Source organism: Solea solea, chromosome 11, assembly GCF_958295425.1.
Source record: "Solea solea chromosome 11, fSolSol10.1, whole genome shotgun sequence".
Lineage (NCBI taxonomy): Eukaryota > Metazoa > Chordata > Actinopteri > Pleuronectiformes > Soleidae > Solea > Solea solea.
This window is the reverse complement of record NC_081144.1, coordinates 10122742-10143585: the sequence shown is the minus strand read 5'-3', so window position 1 is coordinate 10143585 and position 20844 is coordinate 10122742. Positions and strand designations below refer to the sequence as shown.

The window sequence follows — 20844 nt, the reverse complement described above, 5'->3', positions numbered from 1 at the left end:
CTCTAAATGTGGATTTTTGGGGTCAGTAGTAATTAAAGCCGAATAAAATCATGACACTGGACACAAAAAATACTTTTTTTACTAAAAGAATAAATTTTATTTCAGCACTGTAAGTCATTTCCCAACCAGTACAAACATGACTGCCATCTTTGTCTCTTTCTGAACCATTCCTCCCCTCCCTCTGTGAGAGCAGACCACCAACAGCCAGACAAATTTAAAAAATAAAAAAAATAAAAATAATAAAGAAAATAAAAACAAAAAGCTTTCTTTTTCTCATCTTTCCACAAACAGTCTGGTGCTTCCATAATGCTAACAATGACAACAAATTATACCAACCATAATTATAACGGCAATAATGATAATATTTCTATGACAATAGTATTATGGATAAAATCTAACCCTTTTTTGCTGCACAGGAAGGTTTGGGTGGTACATTTTGCTGAGGGCGTTGATCGACGTGACAACAAACACCCCCCTTTACGGTGACTGGCCGTATAGGTGGTTGGGGGGGGGGGGGCTGGTGGTGGGGGGGAGTGGCAGTGTAGAGAGAGAGACAGACAGAATAGGGACCTTTATTCAAACTGGACAAAATGCTGTGAGAAGATCAGAACAGGTACAAAATACAGATGAATTCTTTCCACATTCTGTATGACAGACATTAATACTGTTCAGCTTCTTCAATACTTAATAGTTTGTCTCTATTCTGGGATTGTTGGTTCTCTCACTATTGTCGAACTCTTCAGTGTTGCTCCCATTTTTGCAGGCACAGAGGCAAAGTGCTTTTATCCACTTGACAACTCTTATCTCACCGAGAGGGTGAATTTTCCTTCCGTCACTTTAGCTGAGATTGTTAGTTGACACTGACATCTTTGAAACGTCAAATTTGACCATTATTAATCCAAGCGGCACAAGTTGATAAATTAAAAATGCATGATTAAGTCTATCCTAAAAATATTTTTAAAAAAGATTCAGTTTATGACCAAAAATAAAATGTTCACGTATTGGATTTCTGTTTTTAAAAAGAGACTGGAAACCAATTCGATTTCTATTAATTCACTAGCTAATCAATGCAGCTCTTAACAATGAAAAGCTTTGTGATGTTTAATAAAGGACCATCCGGTCTCAGATTTGTGTAATGAGGAAAATTCAGCCACTTTCAGCAGCCTCCGTGTCCACATACAGAATGAAGAGACTCAGTACAGCTATGTGTGCTCTGTCAATCAGTGCCTAAGGAAGGCAAGTTTGAGAGAGCACAATTTATTTATTAAAAGAAAACGCCAAAACCCCATCGTGACTGAAAGCTAATTTGTCAGTTTGCATTCCTACTTGTGTATGTCGATCTGACGCGAGTGTGCAGTGGGATAAATTCAGTCAATGAAAAGCTTTCAACTGCGCAAGAGCGAGCAACGAATCCACCCACCATGCCTACAAACAAAAACTGATCAAACCTGCCTCCTTGCTCACTGTCCAACACACTTCTTTCCTTTCCCCCATCTGTCTGTGTCTCCACAACAACCACAGTGTAAAAACACTGTTGTGTCACAGACTTGTAAGATGAATCACATGTGCTGTAATGTCATTTTATGTGTGTATATATATACACATATACACTCATCAGAAAACTTGTTACTTGGGGCAAACAGTTGGTTTTGAGCGGGGGTACTATGGGGGATTTATAGGAGGATGCTAGGTGCACTTTGGTTCTCAGGTCTCGGATATTTTGTTGCTGCTTTGTGCAAGGGCGCAGAGTACAGCTTCAACTGTCAATGAGTTGACCAAAAATCATGATCAGGGATATTATGAGAATCAAACATAGTGCAGACAATGATTTTCAATTCGAAAAACGGGCAATATTTACTTACGCACAGAATAAATGGTGAAGTGGTCTAAAGATGCCATATAAAATACAGGTAAGGAAAATTGCAATCATTACAGTTCAAATCTCTAGGTTGGCTAAGCGTATTTCAGTACTAACTGAAGCAATGGTAGAAGGATTAGAAGATGTAATAACATTAAAAATAGTAAGAAAAACACATTTGCACAATTGAATAAAACGGTTTTGATTTTTTTTTTCTGATTTTTTTCCAGACTCTGGCTAGATACATATAGAAACTGATTATCAACGTTAACATAACTTTTACTGTTAGTTGGATTGATTAAGGGGTGGGGCAGCCCAAAGAGAAAAGAGTGGGGAAAAATGGCCAATAGTAACTGTCCTATAGGCTAAAAGGAGAGGCAGAGAGGGAGGTGATCAGAGAGAAAGACAACTTAATTACAGGGGTTGGCGGGAGGGGTTCACCTGTGTGTATAACATCTGTATTTGTGTGTAGTTGCGTTGATGAGAGTCAGTGGGTATGGTTGTATGTGTCTGTGTGGATACATCTATGAGAAAGATATGAGGGCAATGGAAACTGAAATTAACAGCTTGGGGGGAGGTGGAGGGGAAAGAGAAAGTGACATAGCAGTAGGGCTGGCGTAGGAGGGTGGGATATCTGTGTGTGGGGGGTGGGGCTAGGTTAGGATAACAAACATAAAAATCACCAATCAAATATCTATCAAACTAAAGCAGACAAAGACAAAGGAGGGACACTACATCATGTTTTTGTTGACTTTTTTTCTCTCCATACTAGCTACTGTGTAACTCAGGGTTTAACATCAATGCGTCTGTGTGCATGTGTATTAACGTGTGTATAGATGGTTGTTTCTGTGCCTACCTGACGACACTGCAAACATGTTTTCTGCTAACATGTTGGGTTTTTTTTTTGTTTAATCCTTTCATGCAAAACATGTGAGTGCGGGACCCTATCTGTCAGTCAAATATGTTACCAAATGATCTCTGATGAACTGACGACCACTCCACAGGGAACAGCACAAAATTACTTCAGTACAAAAGCAGAGAAAATGTGGCTGGTAACAAATATAACTGAATACATGTCCGTCATAGGTGTGTTTTAATGTATGTGTGAGTCTGTGTGTGTGTGCATGTGTGTATAATGGTTATCTGGCAAGCGAATCACGAGAGGGCATCGTATAACGGATCACACTCTGCTCGCTGCAGAAGAGCCATCTTCCAGCAATGTACTGTTGCAATACACATATTTGTACTAATGTCAAGTTGAAAGCAGTTTAGTATATGGCTCCTAGTAAATCTAGACTTAGTATTTCGGCCAGTGGAGCTATATTCTCTAGCCTAGTCTTGGTGTGTATTACAGTCCTGTTTTAAGCCTGACGCTGGTTCCTACTCTTAACCTATGAACACCTACTTCACTCGTATGCTTAATCCCTACCCAATAACGGCTAACTTGTCCGAAACTTGTCATTTCATTTGGTGTTGGTGTAAGAGACAGCGGCACAGCCCAGACCTGTGATGAGTGTAGGCCTACACTCAAGGCTGGGTCAACTGTCAGCGTTTCACTGTAATATATGTAGAGTTCATAACAGAGGGGATGTCTGACGCGACTACATTAACATGTATATAGTCAATGTTTTGTTTTTGTTTCCTTCAAAAACGGCATTTCATAAGAGCTTTTTTCCATGTCAATTTTGTGGCACATGATAGAGCACAAGTCATCAACATAGTAAGGAAATAAGGTGCTTCTTGTTGACTTGCCTTTTTCTAATGAGCTCTTTTCAGACTCTCAGTACGTTTAGAGATTACAACGTTCATGGCCAGCATCACTCAGGCAAGATTTGTCTGTCTACTGCTTTAACATCTGCAGTTGTGCTACCAGTAATTGGTAAAAAGTACATAACTTGTGTTTCCATTTTCAGATGAAACCTATTGTGGGGGGACACATCTCATCCACTACTAACATAAGTGCTCTAATAAAACAATTCAGTTTCTTATGAGTCTCAGATTGTGAGCGGCAGTCCGGTCTGCCATGAGGCCTCCCTCTCCCCTGTCATGTGACATGTGATTCAGCCGATGAAGCCTCAGCTTTGGCTGAGGTGCTTCAGGGCAGAGAATTGCTTCCTGCTGGTTTAAAGTGACACACCAGAGCTCTGCAGGGTCAACAGCTCTTGGTGTTGGGCTTTCATCATGACAGCAGTTGCTCATTCACCACTCGAGGGTGGATGTACTTTAGAGGCACTGCTGCCACACCCCTTTTTATATATCAGTGGCTGCCTCCGTCAGCAAGCCTTATTAAACTTTGGAAATAACTTTTTTTTTTTAGAAATCTGAAATGATTCCCAGGAATCCTTGACAAATACAGTCAAGAGTTCTTTCAGCTTCATTGCAAAGTTCATGAGTGAATGTGTGAGGCCAGTCTCAACAGAACTGGCAGAGTCAACTGAACCCTCACTATTCATCTCCATCTTTTACTGAGCGGCGATATTCTTTTCTTTTTGGCCTTAACTCCAGAAGGTGCCTCGGAGTTAGTTTTTTTCCATTACTCTATCACCTGGTAGAGGACTGTCCAGTGTGGTTTAACATCTTTTAAAACAAAGTGCTTCTTTGTCTGAAACCACTCCATTCACATTCTGACATCTCTCAAATAGATCTCCACCTTTAAATGTAGTTCTACATGTCATAATGATTTACTTAAGTGCGGGGGAAACCCCACACAGACTCTCAATTCAACTGTACAGGGGCTCGTTAAATTTCATTATATTTAAATACAACATTAAGTGCTTCTGTTGGGATTATACAATCAAAGCTTTGGGAGGAAAGGGGCAACGGGGAGGGGGGAATATAATATAATAATGCACTTTTTTTTGGAGGAGCAGGGTAAAATCTTGCGGATTCAGGGCTTAAGGTGCATAAATTCATGGGGTTTCTTAGCACAGCTAAGCACAAGGCTATGCTACAGAGGTCAAAGTAAAATAGCACGCTAATACCATGGCGGCGCAGAAGTGCTACAGTGATAAGATAACCAAATCGAATTTGTTTGCTACAAGCAAGTGTGCCAACACTGTTTAGCAGTGTGGGGCATGAGGGTCACTGCACATTAGAATGGTGCAAGACAAACCTCACGCCAGATGGCTATGGCAACAAACCGCATCAACACGCAACTACCGATGGCAACCGGGCCTAGAAGCTGTAACCATGGAAACCGCATCCAATTTGTCACCGTAACCGCAAGCTTAAAACCTGTGTGCAGAGATTCCAATAACAGGACCTTTAGAACATAAAATAAGAATCTTTAACTGTACAGATAACCATACTTAAGAGGGGCCTTGTTTAAAGTGGTGGGTCATAGGGGGGGTGGGGCATCAAGCTTATTTTTACTTTGAGTGCGGGAAAGAGGCATTTAGGATTTTTTTCAAGGGGTAGGGCGCTTACAGACCAATGGGTAAAACCTCTCTTCGTAGAACAATGTAAAACCACATGAGAAACTTAAAAAGGAGTGACGGCTAACTGCTTCAGCTGTTCACATGGAGCAGGAGAGAGGAGGAGGAGCCTCTCTTCATCTCCTGCTCCATGTGAGGACATGCACAGCTAGCATGTGGGGCTACAAAAACAGGGAAAGGCAGTCAAACACAGATAACTCTCAGTACATCCCGGGAAGGATGCCATTACTCCTCCTTCTGTAGCGCTCCATCTGACGGGCAGTCGTCAAGGCAACAGGGGGCCTCCACTTCCACCCCCTCTGATTGGTTGTCTCTGCTGGCTAAGGCACACGGGATTGGCTGGGCCAGGGGGGCCAGCTCCAAGGACTGGCCAATGGCGGAGGTCGCTGAGCTGCCGTTCAGCTGCTGAGTTGAAAGCTCTGATGTGGAGTCCGCCTCCTCTGAAGACTTTGGGGGACTGCTGCTGACTGGAGGGGGTGACGTCTGGAGGAGGACAGTCAAGTGTTTTTTTTTTGTTTGTGTTTTAACAGAGCAGCAGGAGGCATAAGAAAGAGTAGCAAAGTCTTGTGATAGACTAGGTATTACAGTTAGGAAGTTCATTTCACAATATAAAGTACAGGTGAACATAGCTTTGTTGCTGTATGGGTCATACCTGTGTTCTGTTGGTAGGCGTCTTTTTCCCTCCCTTTAATTTTGCTGGGATCTCTTTACCTCTCCTGTGATGACGAAATTGACAGACATTTAAAAAAAAAGTGATTCATCTATCCATCCATCCTCTACCACTTTATCCACCACAAGTATATTAGGGTCCTTGAATAGTACAGAATAAGATACCATCTTTTTTGTTTACTCTACTGCTACTTAATTTTATTTTATCATCAGAATTCACAGAGCAATCTCTTGATGAACACAACACTCATCAGGATCTATAATAAAAACACTCATATTTCACATGACTTCACATTTAAAGGTAGAACACAACCAATATCAGGCATCTGTCTTGGGGCTCATACAAACCACATATTACTACTCATAAAACACATTAAACCCCTCTTTAAAGAACTTTGTCTTGTGTATATAAATTAAGTCCTGCATATGCAACCTTGGAGAATTGTTTTACCTTAGAATATATTGAAAGACATTGTGGCAAGAACGTTGTTTGGAAGACTAAAAGACCTAGATATTACTCACCCTTTGCCAGCTCCCACTGACACCACTTGCATGTTGAACCCCCCTCTCCCACGGATTGGTTTGTTCCCAGCCCACTGGCCAACCACCATGCCAGCTATCTCCAATTTCCCTCCCTGAGGGGGGATGGACTGAATGCCTGAAAAGCAAAAATAAAACCATTAACATTAGAGTCTTTTCTTAGTCCCAAGTGAAATATTACAGCGATCACACACTACTAAACAAGATCATCCACTGTGTTGTGTCCACAGTATGTAAAACATATGTATCTTTTAACTGCTGCATACTAAGTGATACATAAATAAACTTGATATTAAACATTTTGCCTTTGCAGTGTTCCTCGTAGGACAAGAGTATAAAGTAAACTCTAAACCCCCACATGCAGTGGTCAGTATGCACATTTTTCCAGTGTGAACAAAATAATTAGTATGAAAGAGAGACACAGCTAATGTCTATGTTGAGATGTCACTGTGTAAAACAAAAGTAAACATCTGTGTACCTGGGAAGGCTCTGGGTCTGTGCTGGGCATGGTGATGTGGATGGTGAGGGTGATGATGTGGGGGCATGCCACCCATGGGGCGAGGTGGGTATAGAGGAGGCATGGGGTAGAAAGGAGGAACCATGGCAGGGGGTAAGAAGGCGGGAGGTGGAAGAGGAGGAGGAGGGGGAGGAGGACGAGACAGATTGATTCCTTCAAGGATCGCCTGACGCATCTTCTCAACCTTAGACACCAGCTCCTCCTGTAGAGAGGAGACAACTGTTACTGAGGCATGAACTGATGAGATCAAAATTATTTTTATACACACCCAAAAATGACTGTGCAAGTGCATTTTAACCAACACACTTAAAGAGCAGGTGTTTTCAGCAGCCCATTTCAGGCTTATTTACATTTAAATACTGGCTGACTTGTTGCTGAAACATTTTTTTTATATTTTTGTCCATCTCTCCATCTATGCCTCCATTCACACCCACAGGTCCGTACCTGTCCCTCACACATGTCAAGCAGGGCAGACCGGTCACGGGAGGCCCGTGCCAGTTTGCTCTGGAACAGTTTTCCGTCAAAGAATCCCCAGGGACAACAGTGTTCCCATGGCAACGGTTGGCCACAAACATCATTGATGAACAGTGCTGTGTCAACACCAGCCATAAAGAGAGCAGCTAGCTGCACGCCACGGGCATCCACCTTCTCCACCTGACAGTCAAGAGAGAAAAAGAAAAACAGCAGCAACTTTAAAACGGCACAGCACAGCACACACAAAGAGGAGAAAAGTAGAAAGACAGAGGTTGTGAACATATGGTATGTGGGCACAAACATCACACTGTCTCAAAGGAGGATCACATGAGAATCTGGTATGGCACACCGACATCATTTAAAATGACTCATTAAGCAATGTAGTAAGATATAAGAATATTCAGCAGACTGACACAAAACAAAAAAACACAAGTGGGATGGCCTGCAGACACAAACCCTGATCCATCAATGATTACTAGGTAACATTATCTCAGAGACAGTTACAGAAGCTGAAAAGCTTTTTATCATTCCAACCATACTGAGTAAAAACAGAAACACCTGGATTAAGAGAGGAGTTGTTTATCACCTTGAGCTCCTGTAGCTGGTCGGGTTCATAGAGCTGGCTGGAAACTGCTTGGGCCAGGAAGGCATCCAATTCATGTCTCTGGAGGATCCTACCTCCAGGCCACTGCATCATATACCTGAGAACACAGCCAATTTGAGTATAGTCACACAATAGCTTGGTGAATGAAGTCAAATATATTAAAAGAACCATTCATTATGTGACAGCAGACCAAGGCTATGCTGTAAAACCCAAAAGCAAGTAAGCAAAAAATGTTTCAGTAAAAGAATATGTGCTTATTAAGATGATCAATTTGCTCCTTTATACAACAAGGAAAAGCACTGTGTGAGAAAAAAACTCTTTAAAGTTGGGCCAGCAAATATGTACAACCCCGTCATACCTGAGCACGCAGCACATGAGCAGCAGATGCTGTGGAACCTGTGCTGGGTTGAGAAGGGCTGGGCAGTCGGAGCGAAGGCAGGCCAGGAAGGCCCTGGTTCTCCTGGAGCGGTCCTCACTGGCACGACCCAACCACAGTCGTCGCAGGTTGGGGCAGGTCCACTCCCGAAAACACAGGGCCGGAACCAGCTCTGGAGTCAGGGCAGACTTTGCCTTACCACTGCTCCACTCTTTGACAATCACAGGAGGAACTACAACACAAAAGGCAAGACATGCAACAGAAAAAAAATTATAAATGTCCTAGAGACAGTGATGTTTCAGTGACACATTACTGATTCATTGTTGAATTATTCATGCAGTTGATACAGAGTACTCCAAGGGGTTTCTAGGTGAAATGTTAAGATATTTAAACCCTTTTAAATCTCACTTACAATAAAATGTACAGCCAATGTCATGGCCTCATTGGCAAGAATTAATAATAATGGGAAAATCAGCCACGTAGCTTGGTAAGCTAGGCCAACAGATAGAGAGACTCTGATGAATGATGTGGCTATGTAGCAGACATGGTCTCTGTAAATGGACTGAGCATCACTGAAATCTGCTGCTGATTAAATCGACACATGCCAATCATGCTGAGCTACACAAAGCTAACAGTATTACAGTGCTTCTCAAGCAACCTCCACTGTCCACTGGGCATGACACTGGGTGGGCACATAAGCAATAGTGACATAACACCAACAGTGCTGTCACAAATCCAAGTCACACCAGTCAAGCTCAACATTAGACACATTAGAAAGGTCACAAAATATGATACTTTTCAGGAACCTGATTTTGACACTACCAAATTTCATATTTAAACATTTAAGGCCCCACAAATACCCTGTGATGCACAACAGTAAGATTGTCAATAGGTTATAAGACCTCCTGTATTGATCTGTAATATAAAATGGATGTTTAGTTCCCATGGCTGAAGTTACTCGCAGACAATGTCTCTCTTACAGCATTCTGACATTTCACACAAGGAAACATAATGTTTTACACATTTTTCTGACAATATAGTACTGCACAATATGATTTCCAGACATGTCATTCAAAACAACTTGGGCTAGGTGTGGATATCAGGGATGACATGGTAGTGTGGCCACAATACTAACAGACAACTTACTGGGAAACACCACAAGCTCAATCTCGCTATACAGGTGCAGACAGCTTATGAATGAGCTACAGCCTTGAGGCCTTGGTGCATGCCTGTGAACACAATTTTGCCGCTGGTACAGAAGGAGTGGATTGATGCACCTTCAGAGATTCTTGCCAACTATGATCACTTCCCTCGGAGAAATGTTCCCCAACTTCAAAACTCTAGCCGCAGTGGCGTTGGTAAATCCCAGTCTCAAGTGTGGAAGCAGAGTACAGTTTCAGCCTTCAGAACAACATTAAAACAGCCATGAGAAGACGCCTTCTCACAGAACCTAATCACAATTGCCTCTGCAGCAGTGTCTCTCTTGATGTGTTTGATTACACTGAAGTGAGCACCAAGTTTAAGTCCTTGCAGAGCAAGAGGAAGGTTTGAATAGACTAGGATGACATTTTTACAACCCTGTCTTATGAAAATGATGGACAGCTAAAAAGTCTAACAAAACAGCTACTATAGTAGTTTCTTATTGTTCATAAGCATTTATGCAAGTATGAATGTATATGAAAAATTACAAAAAGGCAACCTTTAAAACTGAGATGAGTGAAGCATCTTTTTGGCCATGATTAAAATTGTTGATCAGAGATGCGAGGTGCCAAGCTGCAAACACTTCCCTGAAGTGGAAACACCTAAATTGTATGCCCAGGTCTGGGACCAAGCGGAGAAGGTAAAAGTGCACACATGTACATACAAGAATATATCGCAACACATACCACCCAGCTCTTGATACTGGAGCGTTTACAATAATATTCTCTACAAACACTGATAAACAGCAATGCCAGTGGACTTTGGTCATTGAAATGTTTATAAGCATGGTGGCATCACGGTCTAAGAATAAATACGATACACTGTACAAACACTCCCATTATTGATTGGAATTGTACAAGTACAGTTAACAATGATCACTTGGTCTCCAACATTGTCCCCATTTACCTCCTCTGCTCAGTCATAGGACATACCTTCCAGGGGAGCCCTCTTTCGTAAGGCTAGCCTCTCCAGGCGGCGATGTGTTTCAGCCAGACTGAAGAGGACACCGTAGGCATATTGTCTGGCAGCACGGAACAGCAGCGAGGCAGGAGGCAGCTCTGAATTACACTCATCCTCTATACACACTGGCATCTTCATCTCACCCTGGGGGGGACAGGGACAAGAGGAGTTTAAGACTTATGTCGTTTTTTACGTTGATTTTCTATCTCGGTCACAGTTTTTATGACCCTTGTTTTGTGAACAAGATGACGGGGGGAGGCTTGCAAAGATAGCATGTTGCATCAAAGTTGTAGTAATCCTAGAATTGTTTTTGAAAGCTTGTATCCTGTCTACCTTGGTCAATATGTGGTAAATCTGGGGGTACATCAGTCCTCTTCTGTGTCTGTGTTCGGCTACGCGAAGAACCTCAGCACTGACCTAAAAATACGAGCAAAAAGACAGGAAACCTGGTCAGAACCTGCAGCTGTGATGTGGCCAACTATGCTGTCAGTTTTAGATCTCCCACCTGAGGCAGAGGGGGTGTGGTTATGTCCATGTGACTCCGCGTCGCCATAGACAGCAGTGACGGAATGTTTGACCCGCTGCCGTTACCTTGGGTACCCTCTCCAGAGGCTGAACCCCCCCTTCCAGCAGGATCCTCCCACCGAGAGGGCTTGTCCGTCAAATGGCTGAAAGAAGAGTTAAAGGGAGAGTTTAATTATGTTGCCTGGCATCTGTTTCAGTGCGAGTCAGAAAAGAGGACTATGACCCAGAGACTGTCCAACCAATTAGTAGCATTTCCTTATGAAACAGCTGAAAAGGTGTCCAAATAGCTTTAGCGTATACTGTCTAACCTTCATGTCTACTAATGCAGTTTCTGCATAAAATGCTTTTCCTCAAAAGCATTTTTTGCAAATGGGTCAAACCTTTTTGTCATTGTGTGTTAGTGGTTAGGTACAAATAAATGCTATGGCAGCATGATTAAAATTCTCCCAGAAATGTAAACTTAATGAGTCCAAGGTGTCCCAGTTCTGACTTTTACATCCCACATTTGGAAAACCCATGGGTCAACAAAACACACGAAGAGGCAAAAACTGAAATCATGTGTATCCCCTACAGACAATTTGCTCTGGTGCTTTTTCCATCTCTTCAGGAGCTAATCCTTAAAACTGTCAGCTGTATCTGGGCTACTTCACACAGTAAGCTTGTTGACAAAAATAAAATGAGTAGTGATGGTGCAGTGCATTGTGGGAAATGATTTTTGATCATCGGCCGGAAACAAGACGAGAATGAGGGTGTAAAGAGCCATACAAACTTTTTTCTTTCTCCAAGGAACCACACCGTTACTGAAAACCACCAAAGCATCCCTATGCATGTTTGCTTCAATTATTTGAAAATAAGCCTACAAAAGATCAGCAGCCACTAATTATGATTATGAGTTGGTGTCCCAAGCAACAGCTGACAGTTGTGAAATTAAAACCGTTTATATTGCCTTCTTTTATTCAATTCAACCATCCAGCCTGAACAAGAGCACTAAACAATTAAACATATCTAATACATTATATGTGGTTGTACACTCACACCCACTGGGACTATGGAGGAAGAATCTAGAAGAATTGAGAAATAAGAATGAAAAACTGTGATGAAGAACTGCAGATTTAATACTCTGAACTGTGATTAAGAACTTAGAACTGTGCAGAGCAGCCAAGGATGAGACCATTACAGCCTTTTAGCCTGTAGCCAGCAGTATCCGTTGGAACCGTGGAACTGCTTAGAGCAGCAGTGCGTGAAAAGTATTTTCATTAACTGATAATAAATATTATAATAATATCATCAGCAGGCACCAACATCTGTCTATATTTTGTTGTTTGAGTTGTGCAGAGTCCACATATGATAAAGTGATCTAATGATCACAAAATTCTTACTTTGCGTTGCTGTCATTGGGTTCATCTCCATCTGATGACGAGGAGGGCGACGGAGAGGGGCCAGACTGACCGCCGGTGTGATGATTGGGTAACCGACTTCCCCCCTGTGTGGAATCATATGGAGCTGACCAGTCTGTGAAGCCCATCTTGCCCGTCAGCGTGTCATTGCAGTCTTGAGATGGTGGCGGGGGATTCTGGAACAGAGGGGCAGGGCCAGGTCCATATGGGGCATTTTGATAGGGTGGTTTTAACCCTGGAACCTGGGGGGGAGGGAACTGTGGTAGGACCAGAGAGGGGATGGACAAGAAAGAAAATGGGTTGAAAAAGTAAGGAACAGTGTAGAGGTAAAAGGAGATAGAGAGATCTGGGATAGAAAGGGCTGTGCACTCCTACCTCCGCCAGTTTTTCCTTTGAACGAGCACATGCCCCAAAGGAGTCCGAAGAGCAAAAAAACATAATCCACTCTTGTGGATTCATGTAGAGCAGAGAACATTTAATAGAATGAAATAATCTACCTGATTCTTTCCAGGAGGCATCCCCATGTGGCCAGGTGGTCCCCCAAATGGATTGGGTCCAAACCCAGGTACTGTGCACAGAAACAAACAAAAAAACATCATAAATATAAATGATCATTTTAATTGTTGTTATATCCAGATTCAGTTAGACAAATGATTGTTGTATCTAAGCAGTTTACTCACAGATGAAGGAGGAGGGCCCCATGCTGGGTGAACGTGGTTTGGGGGCAGCAGAAAAATACTCCACAGCTTTCTTGAACCGCTCCACCTTGTCCTCCATACGAGACTGTAAAATACAAAATGCGATGGGATTATTTGAACAGTGAAAATGTTCCTAAGCAACTCAGGCCTTGCAGAAGTCTGCAGATTTATTTCCCTTCAGATTAAAGCAAGCAGTTTTGAAGAGAGCCTTGTTTGCCATTATTGTTCATTTGTTATCTCTGCCTGACCTCAACTTAACACGGGTCTGAGGAATCTCAACATTGAAGTGAAAGACTAACCACAGGCACCATTGACAACTGCAAGATTAACAGAGTTTAATTTCAACTATCAGATTAGTTTTAGATCTGTTTCCAAGGTAGAAATATAGATGCAATTGTTAAAAGGAAAGTGCTGGTGATGTTAAAGCTATGTTGCATAACTTTTAAACAAACAATTGCCAAAGCAGTTTACACAGTAATCCAGTGTAACAGCTCTACATGACTTTCTGTGTTTCTCAGTTGCCAGTGTTTAGATCTCATGTTGCCCAGCAAAACAGCCATGCACTGCACATAGAGACAGAGGGATGAGCAACATTGCAGCCGTAAAGCTGCTAACAGATATGACTGAAAACAAAGAAATGCCCCAGAAAAGTTTTTGGAACTGCTCAGCAATTTGACTGAATGAACTCCTTTTTCCCCTACCTGACTAGCACTGTCACTGTACGCACAAATGCTCCCTTAGTAAGGTCTGATAGTATTTCTTGAGAGGACCCAGATAAAAAACGTAGCATACAAATGTTAATTTTTTTCTGTTTACAAACCCACCATCAACTACAACCAAACCTGGGGCGATGGAGCTTTTTCCATACATGCCTCCTCCCTCTTTAACTCACTCCCTATCAATGACTGTACTGAACTATCAACTTGGAAGTTCTTTATACACCTGAGAATGGATATCCCATGCTCATTCAAGTACAATGTGCACATGCATGGGCTGGTGTAAACAGGATGCAATTTCATTACATGCATTGGTTAGCTTAGCTGCAGAAAATACTACAAATGAAAAATGGCATTTATCAAAGATAAAATCAGACATTATGTTTCTTAATGGAACTGTTACTGACAGTAATGGCGCTTTTCAACTATACTGTTCTAGCACTCGTGGACTCTACTCGGTTTGGTATCAGGCACGTGGTTATCCATTACTATTGTACCTCGAAAACTGCTGTGAGGTCGTTTTATACACGACACAAAAACACAGACTAGTGACGAGCAAAGCAGTTGTTTTCGGTGTACTGAATCATTACAATCAGTTAATAAAAAGATTGCATGACCAGAGCACAGACTTCATCTGACAGTCACTGAACTGAAATACGACTGAACGGGTTGTGATTTGGCTCACGAACGCCGGCTTTCAGCAGTGCTGTCACAACAGACTCCCCAATATTGAGGTTTTAGAAATGTCCTTGCTAAATGTTGGGGATTAACGCATGTTTTCAGGATTTTAAACTTATCTAAACCTCAGCTTTCTTCGTTTGATTCCTGTGTCGGACGTCACACTCATGACTCTTCCAGTAACGACACGCTCTGCCAATCAGTGGCCAGCAGTCTGTTGATGTCAAATTTTTGTTTTGGCTCAGCTAGCTTTAAAGCATTAAAAAAATAAGTAGAGTCGAGCTGTGCTGGAACTGTGTAGTGGAAAAGGGCCATAAAGTTACACCTTTACACAACACTAAAAACCAACCACATTAGTTAAAATAAAAATAACAAGTAAAAATCTAAATAGTCTTTTCACAAAGATGCTCTTTGATTGTATTCAACACTATGGTGCCCTCTCCTAATAAACTGCAACAAGTTAATCCAGTTAAGAGTATAGATTTATCATAGGTGTGGTAGACGTCTATGGTTTAACACTGATGGGTGAGGAAGAACAGATGCTGACCCAAGTTTTGTGTCAACAGCAATGACCTACTTAACCATCAACAACAGTTGTTATGTAAGGTCAAACACTGGTAGAACGTGGGGATGAAACACCTCCAAGTCCACAGTTTAGTTCTTACCTTTTTTAACCTAGACGTTTCTGTGATACATATTTGAGTTTCAGGGTTGGTAATCAAATCAAACTTGTCTTTTTTTTTTTTAAACCACCGCTTGTAAACTTTAAATCATGAAACTAATGAAGTGAAAAAAAGTACAGTTGTTACCAAACTTTCACAACAGAAACAATTTTAAGAATGAAATGCTATAATGTGGCATTGCCATTTTATCGTCCTTACTATAATAAAAGATTGTGGACGTCTGTATATATTATATTTTAACTTGTGCTAATTCAACCTTAAATAGATTAAATAATAAAAAGACTCTGACCAACCTGTGACTGTTTGAAAACATCTCTGGCAATGGCGTCGAGGTTTCCCAGGTCTTTGATGGAGGAGACATACTCCGAGACAGCCTTGATCACCACCTCACAGGGCGGCAGCACCAACTGATGAGCTCGCACCTGTGACAACAAACAGCACAAATATGAAGACTATATTTTTTATGTGGGAAATTTTAAGCTAAATAAAATCTTTTATTTGATTCTGCTGGTATGTGAGACTATTCAATTACTCTGTTATTTAAGGATATACAAGAAAAGAAAGGGCAAAATGTTATGGTTCATTCAAAAGGTCAAAATTCTAATACTCCTATGCACTGGAATCAACACTGACAATTTAATTTTTAGTTTAAATGGTACAGCCTGTCATCCTCTAATGCTGGTAGATTTTTTGTTAAGACATTCTGCACAGAATCATCACAGCAAAGACTGTTTTCCTTTATCTTCATGTCTCTTGTAGCACTTTTAAAATGACCAAACGACACAGAATTAAAAACACATTTTGTCTATGGTGACCATTTCAAGTTTGTAGCACACAGAAGATGAAAGAAATGGTATTCCTCTAAACCAGTGGTTCTCTATTATTTTCTGTCATGCCCCCCCCTCCCCCAGAGGACAGAAATGTTTTCACGCCCCACGAATTGAAATACTATTGACCGGATAATTTTTATTAATTTATCTGTATAAACCACTGTATGAGGTTGTCCTGCCCTGCCTCTCACGCCCTCCCCGACACCTCACCACGCCCCCCCAGGGGGGCCCACCCCACTATTTGAGAAGTACTGCTCTAAACCACTAGAAGCATTTCATTGTGTAAGAGAAGTCAGAAACAATAAAAGTAAAAAAAAACATTTAAAAAAAAAAAACCCAGGAAGGATAATAACAAAAAAGAAAATCAGTCCTGGTCAAAGTATCTGGCTGTATAAAGATATATTGGTGAGATCTGTGGGACTTAAGACATAAAAGTATAAAATACCTTGAGAGAAGCTAGTGGGTGTTCTGGTCCCAGCAGACTCCAGTGGAAGGCAGCCAGGTCCTCATCAGGCAGAATATGATTTCCTGCATGAGCGAAATATTTTTTTATGTTTGCTGCGTCAATAAACAAATGAGTCTCTGCATATCAGATAATGGGATTTATGTAGAAATGTATGTATGCTGAGGTGTGTGTGTATGCATTGCTTCTTACCAAGCAGAGCAGCAAAGCAGGGTAAATGCTGTGTCTTTAGCCCGAGCTGCCTGGCGGCTTCAGACAGCAGATATTGGTGTGTGGTCAAGTTCTTGCCATTCCAGCTCAGTTTGAGCGCGTGCGAGGAGAAGTAGGCGGGTACGTTGCAGAGGGCAAACTCAGAATCCTGAGCAATCAGACCAGCAAAACCATAGTCTCTGTAAAGAGACAGCACTTCCTGGTGGTGGTCCTCCAATGTCTGTACAACCTATAGATGTAGAAAAGGCCCAGTTGTGTCATTAAAACAAATCTGGAAGGAATTTTCATTGATGCTGACATTCTTTTGACCGCATCAATTTTACAATTTGGAAGAAGGAAATCATGTCTTAAGATTTGTTACTATTAACAGTTTATTACTATTTCAGTCATAACTTTATCAAGTCTCAACTTCTAAAATGTAAGGAACTGTGCGTCTTATTTAATTGAAAACTGAATATTTGATATTTGAAGTTGACATATAAGCCATTTTAAGATGCCTCAACTGAGAGAGCAATTAAAATAGTCATGAACAAGCAGCAGCTGTTGAAATAACAACCCAAGTGGGGTGATGGAAAATCACATAAATATTACTTATTTTATCATGAAGGAGCTCCGAGGCTGCCAGTCAAGCTGACATGTGACTGACACTTCATGTCTTGGATACCAACAAAATAATTTAGCTCTGTAATAGCCCAGACAATGTATAACCATTTTTATATAACCTTTCCAGTAGAGACCAGGTTCCTGGTGCTGTAGAGAGACTGCTTCTTACGATACAGATTTAAAAATATGTGTTTTAAAAAAACAAGTACATGTGGAATCTGTGAGTAATGATGCTGTACAGCACAGGCAGCATCACAGTGTGTTGTACAGTAATGTTGGTGTGATTTTGCTTTTAAAAGTAACCTCTTGGTGTAAATGACAGCATACTGGTCTTTTTTTTTTTTTAAAATACTAGCATGCATGCTGGTGGGAACACAAATCAAAGGCATAGCCATGTTAGGCTGATGAAAAGGCTTAAAATAGGCTGCATTCAAGCAGACAGGAAACATAAAAAGCCAACTTTGCCTTCACAAAAACATCACCTGAAGTTCTCCAGAGCCCCATCATCACAAATGTCTGCTTTATTTCACTTAATTATACTACATTTAGGGAAAAAACAATCTGTGCACATTGCTGTAGTTTGATACAGCAAATCTGGTCTTGTCAATTATCATGTGCACAAAAAATTTGAAAGTCAATAATGTGTTTAACTAAATATGTATGGAAATGTATCATTCTCAAGGGAACTATGAATAGTATATCCACCCTGCAGTTGTTCAACAATGTATGAAAGGTTCATTGGGTTTATGTTATGTCATACATAGGCCACACTAGGTCACGTTAAACAATGAGTTCCTAAGCGCTCTTAAATAAGGGTGCAAAAGAATGGTTAGCCAGCAGGTGTCAATTCACAGAGAAAGCACTAAGCGAGCACAAACCTCAGCCAAAACTGTTTGGCTGTTTAATCCACAATGAGAAAATACTACCAAATGTATAAATATATTTTGAATATAAATTGTATAAAAAATCAGTTCAGTTATGCTGCTCACAGGCAGTCAAACTCCCAACAGTACACAGTAAAAACGGTTGCACAGAATTCACCTCTCCTCTGATAAAACTAACCAAAATAAACCCATGATAGCGGAGCAAGGTGGCTACAAGCGTCAGCCACACAGATAAATGTTTTACTGGTTAGAGTGTTTAACCCATTGGGCCTGTCTTCGTGTTAAGTATTAAATAACATCCCAGATTGAGTCATTTTGGTGGTGAGGACAAGCAGCTGCACTTGTTCACCAAATGAAAGCAGTGGAACAGCGTTGTATGAATCAAGTTAATAAATGGGCGTGCTGCAAAAAGGGGGCAACTGTTGCAAATGTACGACACGCAGCGACCACAGTATAACAACTTCACACAGCCATGATCACTTTGCTCACCCGCACTCGGAAGCGGAACATGGCGAGGCGGACGCAGTGACTGAGGCAAGCCGGGGGCAGGAACCATGCCCGGGGAGGCGGGGTGGCCTTGCTGCCGACGTGGTTGACTATCAGCTGCGCCGTCTGTCGCTGGCCCTGAGCTCGCCGCGCCCACTCTGGCCAGCGCTCCTTTCCCAATGTGCCGTTGAAAACCACGACCAGCTCCAGGCCACCCTGATACAGGCAGGCCTGTGACAGGGCAGCCAGGTAACCAAGCATGGCGTTCCACTCGCCCCCGCACACCCAGTCCGTCTGATAACCGCCGTAGAGGCGCTGCAGGCCGGAGTCAGCGTCGATGAGGATCCTGGCTGGCGGGGGCGGGGGAGGCATGGGCCCGGGGTGATGTGGGTGGTGGTGTGGATGGTGGTGATGAGGGGGCTGACGGGCCGCGGTACGGGCGAGCTTCAGGAGGTCCACCGGGACAGTGGCCCCGGGACACCGCTTCTCTAAATACTCTTGAAAACCCTGCACTCCCATGACGGTGTTGTTGAGCCGGTGCGTCTGGCCGGGAGCGGGCTCTGAATACGTTCTGTACGCCGTGTTTGTAATGTGATGTGGGGCGAGACTGCAGCTAGCTGTGCACTTACGGCAAGCTAACTGGTCTCGGTGTAGACTAACTGTACTTTAGTTAACCCTGCTGAACTACTTATCCGCCTCTCAAACTGCTGAAATGAGTCGCCGCGCACTGATGTGCAACCCTGTCAGCTAGCGACGCGTGTTCTCGGATAATTAAGAAAAAAGCCAATTTATTTAGTTTTGGTCGTGGCTGCTCTGCTTAGTGTCCATCCCTGTGGATTTTTGGTGAGATGCCAACAAGGCCAGTGCAGCTAACTACAGCCAAAAAAAAGTTCAACAGATTTCCTGCTCCCATAATTTGGATTTAACATAACTAGCTTCCATAATGTAGTTGACAACAGGTCGCGGGAATGCAGCTGTTTGGTGGATACTACTGTAAAATGTCAGCAAAATAATGATCCCGCTGGTTTGTGCACATGGAACTGTATCGATACTGCGCATTAGTTAGCAACCCACAGGCTGGATGGCCACTTTGCCGACATGATGTTAAACCAAGCAGCTTCTTAAGTAGTTGTAGATTAAATATGTGCAAATTTATTCCGCATTTACACCTCGGGCTAAATGTCAGCAAGCACGCTGTTGTAGCTCAATGGCTCGTCGGCGACAGACTGTATTTAAAAAAACAAAAAACAAACTAACTAGCTAGCTGTGTGCCTGACTGACTGACTGACGAGCTCTGCTGATATTTGCTAACGGTGTGGCTAGCCGTTAGCTGCTGGCAGGGTCCCCGACGTGATTTTGACGCGTCAACTCCCGAAGACAAGTCCGGGGTGGACACGACGCGGAATGAGATGGATGTTTGAAGAAATAAAATAAAAGTAACTAAAAGAAAATAAAAATAAAAGCCCGATGGTGCCTCCCTCGCTTTCGTCCACACTCACGGCTTCATGTTGTAGAGGGGAACATTACTTCCAAGCGACATCAGCCATCTTGCGACTTCCTCGCGGCCCAGTGGAGTGGGAGGGAAGGTGGAGGGAGTGGAGGAAAGAGGAGGCGCCGCCGCAGAGGACGCTGGGAAATGTAGTCTCGTAACGCGACCACGTCCAACTTGTTGGCGCTGTCGTCACACGAAAAATAAACTACAACTCCCAGCAGAGGGGTGACAATGGCTGAATGAGGATGAAAAACTGGAGAGTAGAATTTCTCTACAAGTGTTTGAAATAGAAACGCTGAGATGTGTCACTGTATTTAAACGCCTAACGTGTAAAACAACACGCACGTGAATAAAGAAAACATACAAATGACGAACATTGAATGAATACATGTTTAAGAACTGTTGCTGTTTGGTGAATGAAAGATGACCGAGTGATGTTAGTCCAGAGTGGTGTAACAGGTAGAATGGTTTATGATGTATCTTTGTCGCCTCCTGGTGGTCGCGTTGAGCTCTGAAGAAACTCTGCCAGAGACTGTCCATTAAAACA

At 42.3% G+C, this 20844-nt stretch overlaps 1 protein-coding gene across 1 annotated transcript; it reads right to left on the bottom strand.

Moving 5' to 3' along the window:
• Window positions 1-70: 70 nt before the first annotated feature.
• On the bottom strand, window positions 71-20396 carry fam120c (family with sequence similarity 120 member C). Its single transcript, XM_058642080.1, has 17 exons — window positions 18809-20396; window positions 16815-17061; window positions 16605-16687; window positions 15623-15751; window positions 13235-13337; window positions 13052-13122; window positions 12537-12811; window positions 11138-11300; window positions 10966-11049; window positions 10605-10776; window positions 8455-8704; window positions 8079-8193; window positions 7463-7672; window positions 6980-7220; window positions 6484-6619; window positions 5945-6008; window positions 71-5775 (listed from the first exon to the last, which is right to left on the bottom strand). The coding sequence occupies exons 1-17, from the start codon at window positions 19322-19324 to the stop codon at window positions 5518-5520; spliced, it is 3117 nt and encodes a 1038-aa protein (XP_058498063.1). The 5' UTR covers window positions 19325-20396; the 3' UTR covers window positions 71-5517.
• Window positions 20397-20844: the final 448 nt, after the last annotated feature.